This window comes from Colossoma macropomum, unplaced genomic scaffold (assembly GCF_904425465.1).
Source record: "Colossoma macropomum unplaced genomic scaffold, Colossoma_macropomum, whole genome shotgun sequence".
NCBI lineage: Eukaryota > Metazoa > Chordata > Actinopteri > Characiformes > Serrasalmidae > Colossoma > Colossoma macropomum.
The window spans coordinates 39,491,272-39,504,669 of record NW_023494793.1 but is presented as its reverse complement, the minus strand read 5'-3'; the positions used below and the strand labels follow the sequence as shown (position 1 = coordinate 39,504,669).

The 13,398-nt window shown below is 40.1% G+C and overlaps 1 protein-coding gene across 1 annotated transcript in view; it reads left to right on the top strand.

The window, feature by feature from the left end:
- Nucleotides 1–7,949, top strand: part of csnk1g2b (casein kinase 1, gamma 2b) — a 64,596-nt gene extending 56,647 nt beyond the window's left edge. The window contains exons 10-11 of the mRNA XM_036579520.1: nt 4,857–4,963; nt 6,793–7,949. Of these exons, the coding sequence (XP_036435413.1) occupies nt 4,857–4,963; nt 6,793–6,847 (162 nt within the window). The 3' untranslated portion in view covers nt 6,848–7,949. The remainder of the gene's footprint in view (nt 1–4,856; nt 4,964–6,792) is intronic.
- Nucleotides 7,950–13,398: the final 5,449 nt, after the last annotated feature.

Below are 13,398 nucleotides of genomic sequence, written 5' to 3'. Positions count from 1 at the left end.
CTCATCAACTGTGGTCCTCTTACTTTAGCTACAAGCATCGTTACTGACAGCATTTAAAGTTCCATATTATTTGGCCAAATGCCATAAGAGCTTGAATAGAATAAATCCTGATGCAGGATTTAAAGCTGCTCTCCAAGTGATATCATTCTTGGTCAGGACTCAAGTGAATATTCTTGATGGTAAGTTCAAACAAAGAGGGAAAAGGTCTTTGTATGTACTTATTGCCAAAGTAGATTTCAAAGTAGCAACCCGACAGCACATGGAAACACTAAATAGCATGAGCTATTCTCGCACATTTCTGCATGATTGGTGGTAGTGTATGTATGTTTTTGTTTTTCTTTCCAATTTTAAGTAAAATTTTTCTTTTAACTTACTTCACACGATCAGTCTTGCTTCTGCATGTTAAATGTCGCCTTGTGTTTCTTGTTTTTTATTTGTTTTTTATTGTTTTTGTTTTTGTTTTTTTTACTCACTCATACCTCACACCCACCCCTTCACACCGCTCCTTTAACCTCCCCCTTCTACGGTGTGTGTGGCTGATTTGGTCACTCAGTCACCTGAGCCCAAACGGAGCGAGTCCCAGCCCACTCCCGTGACCAATAAGGAGACACTGGGGTCGCATCTCACAGCTGATAGGCTGGGTGGCTCTGTACAGGTACAGCTTGAGCATGGCGATGCATGACGGCTGTGTGGTTTTGTTAGGGCTGCACGATATATCGTTTGTTAATCATTATTGCAGTACTAGCCTTTGCAATACTGATGGTACAGAAGGCGTCCAGCCGTGCCCCCCCAACCATCACCAATTGCTGATACTATCAACAATTTGAGGTGCCTGGTGGCAGGCAAGTAGGAAAGGTACACTGTATGACGATGGCTAGTATGAGCATACCACCTGAGCTAAAATTTTGATTGAGAGCCTACTTTTAACCCTAATCCTAATTTCCAAAACATTCGATTTTCCAGCACCTTTGTGATTTGTCCTCACCAATCATAAGTCTGATGTGAGTTGTCCCGCGAACACATTAATAATAATAATAATAATAAGAAGAAGAAAAAAAATAATAATATAAATAATCTTTATTTATATAGCACTTTTCAAGCTGTTGGCAGCTCAAAGTGCTTTACAGACAGGTGATCAAGCTTAACAGTAATACAAGAAATTATGAATACTAATTTAAAATCATATTTAAAAAAATCATGAATATCAGGAGACGTAGAGCTTCAATCAAATGCTAATAGATACGTTTTTAGATGCTTCTTAAAAGTTATGCCTGTTTCACTCTTTTCTCCTGTTGTGTTTAGTTCTGCTTCAGTGCTGTAGCAGGCAGAGTGTTGGACTGAGAGCTGTCAATCACACAATCACATGGTGCTAATCACAATATTAGGATTATGCATATGAAGTTCTCACAAGTCTCACAAATGTTCAGAGGCATTGTTTTATTATATTTCTGTTTCTTTGTCATTCAGACTTTGCTGGATGTTTAATAACACTTCATTTTAGTATCATACAAACCTTTTAAAATTTTTTATAAAAGTCTATAATAATACTACTACTACTACTACTAATAATAATAATAATAATAATCTTTTTATGTAGCACATTTCTACGGAGCCCCGCTGGTGACATCCTGTATAAATAAAAATAATGCGTGGCCACGACTTAGTAAAGCGTGGGAACGAGATCACGGCTTACTAAGTCGTGGCCACGACTTAAGCATCTCATTCCCACACCTTACTAAGTCGTGGCCACGCGTTAGGATCTCGTTCCCACGCATTAATAAGGCATGGCCACGACTAATTTTTATTTATACAGGATGTCACCAGCGGGGCTCCGTACATTTCAAGCTGTTGGCAGCTCAAAGTGTTTTACAGACAGGTGATAAAGCTTAACAGTAATACAAGAAATTATGCGTACAAATTTAAAATAAAATAATAAATATCAGGAGACTTGGAGTTTCAATTAAATGCTAAGTTAAAGAGATGTTTTAGATGCTTCTTAAAAGTGTAAACTGAACTTGACTGTCTAATAACGGGTGAATTGAGATTCACAGTTTAGAATCAGAATAACAGAAAAGAGTCTCCACGTTTTCTGTATTTTACAGAAGGTGTTTGCAGAAGGTCAGTATTTGCAGATCTAAGATCACATGCTGGAACATAGACAGACGTTGTGATGTAAGCGGTGGCTTTAGGTCATTAAGAGCCTTAAAAATAGTAGCACAACTTTAAAATATATCCTGTAAGATACAGGTAGCCAGTGCAATGTATTGTTTTCTTAAGAAGCCCGGTAAAAAGAGCATTACAGTGATCAATTCTGCTTGTAACAGAAGCAGGAGCAAATTTCTCTGGGTTTTTGTCTCAAGGATCACTATAAGTGTTTTTGTGATTTAGTTGTAGAAAGTTTGCGACATTCACTCAGAGGTATCTGACACAGCTGATAATCCTGTCTACAGGCTCTTGTTGATCATAAAGAATGGAAATTTATTATTGTGTGTCGACAGCATAGCAATGGAAATTGACATTGTTTCCTAATGACATCACCTAGAAGTAACATGTAGAAAGAGAAAAGGCCCTAAAACTGAACCTTGTGGGTCTCCACAGGAAATGTTACATTTTTTGATGAATTATTTCCCAGTGAAACCATGAACGGCTTCACCAAGGCAGTTTTAAAAGCGTCTAGAAAAGCACCTGTTGATAGAGAACAATTTACAATAGTTTAAACTTAACTTTAAACATAATTAAAAACTATCTTTAGAAAAAGGGTAGGGACAGGATCAAGGTCACATGTAGATAAACTTAATTTGTTTATAACAGTTGTAAACTCCTGTTAAATGATAGCAGAGAAAGATGTCATTGCTGATGTAGGTGGTTTATCAGGAAGGTTATAAGAGCTTGTTTCAGTCGGCTGAGCTGTGCTCTGTCTTATCAAGTCTATTTTATTTTGAAAATGACTTGCAATTTTGAATATGCATGTTCCACCTTGTTCTCTTGATCAACTGGCCACGCCAGCATTCCCTGGATGCACATCTAGCAGTAAAGTGAATAAGAACCTTACCTTCTTTAGGACATTGCTGTAAAAAGCCAGATAATATTTTTAGTGAGCTTTAAGCTTGTTTCACTCTTCTCCTTTCTTACGCTGTTGTGTTTAGTTCTGCTTCAGTGGTGTAGCAGGTGGAGAGTGTTGGACTGAGAGCTGTCAATCACGCAATCACACGGCGCTAATCACAATATTAGGATTACGTATATAAAGTTCTCAAGTCTCACAAATGTTCTAAAGTATTGTTTAATTATTTCTGTTTCTTTTTCATTCAGACTTTGCTGGATGTTTAATATAACAAACCTTCATACAAACCTTTTTTTTTAATTTTAAAAAGCCTATAAATCATAACAAAAAGTCTAAGGTTTGTCCTATTAAGTCAGCTTATTAGCTACTATTATTGTAACCCATTATTGTTATTTGGCTTCATAACAATAATATTCTGCAGTCTATATTAAATTGTCTTGTTTTTAACAACTCTGGTTTAACCACAATAAGTCCAAATGAATTAAGCCCATGCTCATATTTCGCAAGTATGACCGTGGTTTAAAAAAACAAAAACCAAAACACTGCTTAGCACTGCGATAGAACGTTCTGAAATCAGTCAACACAGGACCCATATGGCATATGGACTACTCATTGAAAGTGAATACAGATCAGGAAGCAGTTGATTGATTATATGTTAAAGATGCAGCCGGTGCATTTTGCTGCTTTTAAGTGGATGGCCATTGTGATAGCATCCTGAACCTGATGATCCTGAATCATCAGTCGGCTAAAAACTACTGCACTACACAAGTTTGTAGATCTGACAACAGTTTTTCCACAAAACATGCTGTGAACACCTTGACCAACCTCCGATTGTTGATTAGGGGTTGATGCATTAAAAAAATCACCATACCTGAAGATGATTTCACAATACACAGTAATCGTTGGACAGATAAATAGAAGCGACTAAAACCTTATTTTGATTAAATATGCAGTTGTTTACTAGTCTTGTTATGACAGTGAACATGGTATACTCAGAAAAGTGTATTGTGAAGCAATTTATTATGATAATGATGTCATATTGCCCCCCCCATCTGTGGTTCACCTTTAAGTGATCCAGGAAACATTAAGATAACCTGATAAATAATTCTGGTCACCATAAGGGTCCATTAGTGTGCCTTTAATGTAATGCAAGACATATCACATTCACAATAAGTAACAAAGGAATATTGTGCAGCCCTATTGTGTGTTTGTGTGACTGTGTCTTCTTGCTTCTTGTCTGCTTGCACACTAACTCACCTGCAGCTCTCTGCTCAGCTGCTAACAGCTTCTAATGCGCTGCAGGGCGTGTCAGGAAACATACTCAGTTATGGAAACATGTCCTTATCCTTTAGTGTTGGTGTGGCATTTCTTCCAAACAGACTGTAGCATGATGGGGTAGGATAGTTAAATGAGGACTTTCTCTTCATGATCTCTAATTTCCATTTTCTCTTTTTGTGTTATTACTTAAGACATTGTTAGATGGGTTTTGTGAAGTCTTCTGCCATCTAGTGTCAGTCTCTATCACTGCAACTCATGTTTAAAATACGTTTTTAGTGTCTAGCCAACATGATACAGTGGTTACTCTATTCTCACAGCAGCAGTCTTTAGGATCTTATTAAACAGTACATTGTACTCTTATATTAGCTTATACATATAGATGTCACCAGGTGAACCTGGTACATGCTGGTGTGGACATTTTTTGAATGTTTTGCCTGATCTGTATCATTCCTAAAATCAACTGGTGTTTTCCCGATGCTTGTTTGGCTCCATACTGACTGTGTATGTAACTGTGCAGGTAATGAGCTCGACCAATGGAGAGCTGAACACAGATGACCCGACAGCCGGACACTCCAATGCTCCAATCACAGCCGCCACCGAGGTGGAGGTGGCAGATGACACAAAGTAAGGCAGCACCCCCTGCTGGAACTGATCAGAAGGAGCCATTTGCTCCAATAATAATAATAATAATAATAATAATAATAATAATAATAATGGATTTTTATATTGAGCTCCTCCTCAAGACACATTACAATGTTGCACAAAGTGAATAAGCTAAAAAGCACACCTAGAGACAAAAATAAAACGGGTAAAGTGACAAGAGGGAGGAAAACAGTACACGACAGAAGAAAAATAACACGCATGATCCAGTCCTGGGTACGTTGTAGGCTTGGGTTTTGAGATGAGATTTTAATATGGACATTGTATTATATTGTGGAGGAAAGAAGTTCCAGATATGTGGGACAGTTCTAGAGAATGGTCGTTTACCAACTCTATAGAAGTGGGCTTAAAAGTGGTAAGTAGTTCAGGATGACCTTAAGTAACAGGAGGGTTTGTAAGGCAGAAGAAGAGGCAGTGTTGCTATGAGGTGTATATATATATTTATAAATATTATTCTGCTCCTGGGGTCCCATAGCACTGCACAGTTTCAACTATTCCTTGCTCCAACACATCTGATTCAACCCTGATTATGAAACCCTTCTTGAGCTGGGCATAATTGACACTGTGGGGAAAAGCCCCCAGGGTTAAGAAATGCTGTGATAGACTACATCAACCCTGAGGGCATTTTGAGTCTTGGCCCCTTCAGGGTTGCTTCTCCATGCCTGCTGATACTGTTGATGTCTTGCTTATTGAAAGTTTGGGTGTTGATTTCTGGAACAATGTCCGAATCAATTATTTTTATTTGAACTCTGGATATTGTGACCAACCTCTCATGTGCAACATTCATAAATGTTTAGACATTGTTTACACTGTTGTAAACTGCTGTTTCCCAATCTTGGTCCTGAAGTAATCCTGCCCTGCACAATTTCCCTGCTCTGCTTTTGCTGCTGTAACACCATGGAGGTGTAGTGTAGGGCTCACAGAGAGTCTGTAGTATTAGCACCATTACTTTCAGTGAGATTTTCTTAGCGACACATGTCCCCTGAGGAATAACGCTCATGAGGACCCTGTTCCAACACCAAAATTTGAGCTAGGGACAGTGAACATAACTGACATCGCTAAGAATGCAAAAATCGACTTGCTAAGGTCAACCTGAAATCGGAATAGACATTTTATTTTATTTTTTCTAAAACGTCTTTTGGTTTCTTTCTGGTTATGTCAATGTGCACCAGCGCATTCTGCTCAGAAATATCATGATATGGAAGGAAAATGTGTTGTGATAGCAGTCTGTTGGCATCATCTTTGACAACAGCCAAGCTTGGGCAGGAGAACTACAATCTATGTCAAGGCCAAGGAAAAACCAGCTTTTTTGAGGTTTATCTGCCCTCCATAACCATCACCTGCAAAAATAAATATAAAAGAGTATATAATGAAGAAATTAAAACATAATTAGTATAATAAATCAAAGAAATAGAGACTGAAATGTCTTTAATGTCAGAAAAAGAAGGTAATTGTAAATGAAAGTCATGCTTCTTGGCACAAGATGAGTTTTGTATTGTTTGGCGACTTCAGCTCAGGAAAGGCTTGTTAATCAGCTGATTAGCTTTATCAGGTGTTTTGGGCCAGGTGAAATAGTAAAATATGCAGAGCAGGAGTGTTCCAGGACCAGAACTGAGAAATGCTAGTTTACTCTAATGATTCTGGGTCAGCACATCATACGGTTATGCAGGCCCAGATCCTGAGAAATTCCTATAAAGTAGGTTTTGACCCATAATTGCTAAACATTTAGTGTGTGTGCGTAATTGAAAGAGAGAGTTCTTTTAATGATGTGTGTGTTCTGCCTTTTTCTTCAGGTGCTGCTGTTTCTTCAAACGGAGAAAGAGGAAAGCTCTCCAGAGACACAAGTGAAGAGCGCTCACTGAAGAGAACTTGAAACATTCTGATCACTGTCGAGTTTTAAATGGAAGCAATTACACTGCTCACTCATCCTTTCTCTTCTCTTCTCTTCTCTTCTCTTCTCTTCTCTTGTTTCATCTTCTCTTCTCTTCTCTTCTCTTCTCTTCTCTTCTCCCCACATCCTGTCACTCGAAGTCCTGCACCAACGCTCCTGTTCTGTTGGAGTGATAAAGGAATGTTGTTGACTTCACAACAGACTCTCTTCCTTTAAAATAAGAAAATAAACATAAGAAAATGGTGTAAAGAAAAAAGCTCTCACATAGGAGGATGATGGAGAACTCTGTATAAAAACAATAATGATAAATGAACACTGTGACGTGAATTTGAAAACAAAAAAAGCTGTTTGAAACAGTTGTTGTATTCTAGATTCCATGCAGAACATTTTGTTGTTCATGCCGTTGATGCGAGGACGATACGATGATGGATTGGATGATTCGAGTTTTCCTTAGCTATAGTTCTTATTTGTTTCAAATCGAAAGGCAAGAACTGCAAAGCAAGAAAGCAAAAAGATGTTTCATCTCAAGCAAGCATGGAAGATTTTTTTCTCTTCTTTTTGTTATTGGTAATGAAATTTTTGGTTGTTTTCAGGACTGAATACCTGGATTGAAAGCAAACCTTTACATTTTATGTTGTAGTGACCTGGAATTCTTTTTGTTTGTTTGTTTTTTTTTCTTTTTTTTTAATTTCTCTCTCTTTTGTTTGTTTTTTTTGTTTGTTTGTTTTTGTTGTTCTGTTGACGTGGGCTCTGTAGCACAGTGACTGGTCTCAGGTACTGTGGACGATGGAGAGACAAACAGATACTAAGCTCTCTGCTTATTATTGCACTTTTGGGGGGCAAAAAGAAGACAAAAACAAGTAGAAAATGAAAAAAATAAATAAATAAAGGCTGCCCTAGAATAACTCCCATGCAAACGTGAGATCTGTACAAGGGCCGAAATTTAAAGGCAAGAAGAAAAAGAAAAAAGTCCTCCTCTTTTATGTTTCACATCAGAATTATTTACCAGGAAATCATAGTTTGTGCCTTTCCAAGTAAAATGTTTAAAGTTAAAGCAAATGTGTCCTGCAGTGGAGTTTTATCTGAACGACGGATGTGTTTTGATGTGTTAAGCTTTAGTGCATGCCTCTCTCTACCTCTACCACTTTCTCCCCAGCTTAAAAAGTGATAGATCAACAAAAAACCCCAATTCACACAATCTCCCCCACATGAACACTGTATAACTTAAACAGTACTAGCAGCTATTTTGAAGTCTGACTTTCGGGGCATTCATGGGCTGGAGGTTGAGGAACCAGCCCTGTGACCAGAAGGTTGCCAGTTCGATCCCCTGAGCTGACAGTATGTGACTGAAGTGCCCTTGATCAAGACACCTAACCCCCAACTGCTCCCCGGATGCCGTGGCTAGGGCAGCCCACCACTCCGGGCAAGTGTGCTCACTGCCCCCTAGTGTGTGTGTGTGCGTTCACTAGTGTGTATGTGGTGTTTTACTGCATGAATGGGTAAAATGCGGAGGTGAAAGTTCCCCATTGTGGGATTAATTAGAATCACTTAATCTTTTGACCATGTTTAATGGTTTAATGGTAACTGTTGTCCGCTGTCAGAAACAACATAAGCCTATTAACGATGACTGAACAACTCTGCAGTTTGAAGTTTGCAATGATTCAAGCATGCAGTTAGCGCAGTGCTAATTGGTGGGGTCCTAGTCTCACAAGGCCTGGTGTGATCTTATAATGAGAACATCTGGTCCCATAAGACTAGTAACCCACCAGTTAGCATCATGCTAACACTTAGCCCAAAGGTACTTCACCAGTTAGCATCGTGCTAACACCTGCCCCAAATGTATACACTGTGTAACTACAAACGGCAGTAGCTGATGGTGGGAGGTTTGGAAAAAATAAACATAAGGAAATTTTCATGATACACAATTTTTACATTTTTCTGACATCTCGTATGTTGGAACATGCAAGAAAGAGCCAGTAGTGCCTCATTTTAAACATTTCTTTACATTTTTGGTGAAACATACAGTTGCTCATCGTTCTTTCAGTGCTGACGATATACGCAGAAGCATGCTGTGATGTAGTTTATCACAATAATGATAACATTTGTCATAATTTTCACACCATACAGCTATAATAAGTGTATGGTATGGTACATACATATGTATGTATGATATATGTATGTATGTATGTATGATATATGCATAGACACACAGGGTTTTCTACCTCTTTATTCAAAGTATTTTTTTCTATGATTGGATGAGGTGGAAACGTTGGTTTATGAAGGAGAAATGCTACAAACAGTGATGGAAACTATTTTTTCTGTCAGTGTTGATGTAGCGTGAACAGAAGTCATGTGTCTGGCATTGCATCCTCAGAAGCCAGTCACATCATTAAAATGTGTAAAAATATTTGAATGGAAACCCCACAAAGAATCACAAGCTGTTGTGAGATATGTATAGATACATGTATGTATTTATGTATGTATGTATACACCGATCAGGCATAACATTATGACCACCTCCTTGTTTCTACACTCATTGTCCATTTTATCAGCTCCACTTTCTATATAGGTGCACTTTGTAGTTCTACAGTTACAGACTGTAGTCCATCTGTTTCTCTGCACACTTTGTTAGCCCCCTTTTACCCTGTTCTTCAGTGGTCAGGACCCCCATGGATCCTCACAGTGCAGGTACTATTTGTGTGGTGGATCATTCTCAGCACTGCAGTAACACTGATGCGGTGGTGGTGTGTTAGTGTGTGTTGTGCTGGTCTGTGTGGATCAGACACAGCAGTGCTGCTGGAGTTTTTAAACACCTCAGTGTCACTGCTGGACTGAGTATAGTCCACCAACCAAAAATATCCAGCCAACAGCGTCCTGTGGGCAGCGTCCTGTGACCACTGATGAAGGACTAGAGGATGACCAACACAAACTGTGCAGCAGCAGACGAGCTATCGTGTCTGACTTTACATCTACAAGGTGGACTGACAAGGTAGGAGTGTCTAATTGAGTGGACACTGTTTAAAAACTCCAGCAGCACTGCTGTGTCTGATCCACTTGTACCAGCACCACATCAGTGTTACTGCAGTGCTGAGGATGATCCACCACCCAAATAGTACCTGCTTTGTGGTAGTCCCTTGGGGGTCCTGACCATTGAAGAGAAGGATACAAAGGGGATAGCAAAGCATGCACAGTAAAAGATAGACTACAGTCTGTCAAATTGTCAGAGAGTGTAGGTAAAAGGTAAGTGTATCTACTAAAGTGTGTTTCTCTACACACTAACTGAGTACTTTATTAGGAACACTGCTCACACTGGGCAGGGCCTCTCTTTGCTTTTAAAGCAGTTTTAAGTCTGCGTGGCATGGATTCCACAAGGTGGAGACATTCTTTGAGATTCTGGTCCATGTTGACATGATTTCATCATGCAGTTCCTGCAGATTTTAAGAGGCACTTTCAACACTTTCAAGCTGCGAATTTCCTGTTCTGTCACATCTTAAAGGGATTGGGTTCAGATCTGGTGACTTGGAAAACCACTGAAAAACACTGAACTCATTGCCCTGTTCAGGAAACCAGTTTCCTTTGCAACATGGTGCATTATCATGCTGGAAGTAGCCATTAGAAGATGGTAAATTGTGGCCATGAAGAGATGCACATGGTCAGCAACAATACTCAAATGGGCTGTGGCATTCAAGGAATAATTGACAGGTATTAATGTGCCCGAAATGTGCCAAAAAACATTTCCCACACCATTACACCACCTCCATCAGCCTGGACTGTTGACACAAGGCAGGTTGGGTCCATGGATTCATGCCGTTGGTTCCAAATTCTGAACCCCATCGTCTGTGTACCTCAGCAGAAATCGACATTCGTCAGACCAGGTTACCATTTTTTTTCCAGTCTTCAACTGTCCAGTTTTGGTTAGCCTGTGTCCACTGCAGCCTCAGCTTTCTGTTTTAGGCTGCCAGACGTTGTCTTCTGCTTTTGTAGCCCATGTTGTCCATTCTGAGCTGCTTTTCTGCTCAACACAGTGTACAGAGTGGTTATCTGAGTTACTGTAGCCTGTCTGCCAGTTGTTGTAGCTGTCATTTTCTGTTGACCTCTCTCATCAACAGAGTGCTACCATTTGCAGAACTGCCGCTCAATGGATGTTTTTTCTTTATCGCACCATTCTGAGTAACTCTAGAGACGCTGTGTGTAAAAATCCCAGGAGATCAGCTGTCAGAAATACTTAAACCAGCCCGTCTGCCACCAACAATCATGCCACAGTCAAGATCACTGAGATCGCATTTTTTCTCCATTCTGATGGTCACTGTAAACGTTACCAGAAACTGCTGGCCCATTTCTGCATGATTTTATGCACTGCACTGCTGCATCACGATTGGCTGATTAGATAATTGCATGAATACGTAGGTGTGCAGGTGTTCCTAATAAAGTGCTCAGTGACCGTATATTCGTAAAGGGCGAATATAGAACCTTTTTGGAAAACGATTCTATATAGCACCAAAACATGTTCTTCTATTGTTACAATCTTGACAGTGTAACAACAGAAGAACCCTTTTTTGGTGCTACATAGAACCTTTTCCAAAAAGGTTCTATATAGAACCATCTACAACACATTCTTTACCAATCTGAAGAGCCATTTCACCACGCAAAGAACCATTTAAGCATGCCCAACTTCTAATACTACATAGAGCCATTGCCTTTACTAAAGACGCCCTGAAGAACCATCTTTTTTAAGTGTAATGCAAAGAAAACAAAACACCTGAAATACTTAACTCTGTTAAGAAGCAGGCCTGTCCTCTGCTGCCCAGCCTCAGGAGTTGTAATGTGAGGTGCATCTCTAGTTGCCTCAGCCCTGAGCAGAAGATGTTCAGAACAGTAAAAAGCCAAAAAGATTGTACTGAACCTTTACATATTACTTGCAGGCCTCTGTCTGTGGCTGGGCTGAGGCAGCTGCAGAACTTCTACCTGCTTCAGAATTAATGTTTATTTTTATTTTTAACTTTTTCTTAAAGCCAGCTTTTTATCCTGGCTAAACATTAGTATGATTTTGTGTTTTTAAGTTTTATAAAAGGCCATTCCACCATTTTTTTTCATAATTTCTGCATAATTAAAAGGTTAAGATGTAAACCAAAACATTCTGAGTGGCTTGATGTGAAATGTGAAATTGTTTGCAGTGGTAAGAAGGGCCTGGATTCGGTTCCCTGGCTGGGCAACCAGGGTTCTTTCTGTGTGGAGTTTGCATGTTCTCCCCATGTCTGTGTGTGTTTCCACCCACAGTCCAAAGACATACAGTCAGGCCAATTGGACATGCTAAATTGCCCCTAGGTGTGACTGTGTGTGTGGATGTACATGTATGTCTGTCTTGCGATGGACTGGCAACCTGTCCGGCCTTCCGCCCAATGACCAGTGGGATAGGTTTCAGCACCCACCGTGACCAAAAAGGAAAAGCAGTTTAGAAAATGTGTGTATGTGTGTGTGTTCACAGTGGTGGTTATAGGAAGCAGACGTCTAAAGAGTTCATCAACGTTCATCCCTCTGGGTCGTGGGGGGCGGAGCCTATCCCAGCGGTCATTGGGCGGAAGGCAGGAAACACCCTGGACAGGTCGTCAATCCATCGCAGGGCAGACAGACAGACATATGCAGTCACACACACATTCACACGTAGGAGCGATTTAGCATGTCTTTGGACTGTGGGAGGAAACCCACGTAGATACAGGGAGAACCCTGGTCACCCGGCTGGGAATCGAACCCAGGCCCTTTTTGCTGTGAGGCGACGTGCTGCCGTCTAAAGAGTTCAATGCCTCCAAAGGCTCTATCAGAGTACACAACATGGCTGATGCCAGAGACATTGCTGTAAGACAGTTTTGAGATGGCCTGAAACAATTTTTGAAACACATTCAGGGTGGAGAGGCACATGCAGCGTGTTCTGAGACAAACCACCCCTTTTTTTAGATTAATCACCTAAATAACCATCATCAACAATACATATTAAAGCTCAGGAGACGTGTGGGTCCTCTGGTACTTTTGGATAGTAACTAAAACGGCTAATTTGTGTTGCAGTCATGACGACCCCTGGTTCCTATCACCACCACTGCAAAGAAATCTGAGTCAGCAAGTTTCTCTACAATGAACCATTTCACACCAAACCAAAACTTTAATACTGTGTAAGGTTAGAATCTGGGCTGAAGGCTGGTCACTGAAAAAGGCCACATTCTGCTTAAAGCCATCAAGTTTGTGCTGACAGGAGAATTAAAGGCCCGAATAGTGAACCCTGCGGTTTGCAGGGCTGCTTTTGGACCGTCTCGTTTAGTAAGCTTAGAGCTGGTGCTGTGGTTTTAATGCAGCCCTCAGGAAGGTAAAGGGATTATGAGGCTGTTGTTTTGAGGTGTTTTTGCTGCTTAGCTATTAAATCTAAACTTATTTTGAATTTGGTCTGTGGACTGTGTTGCATAACAGTTTTGTATTTTGCTGAATTCATCGCAGTGGTTTTACATTGAACCTCTGCCCG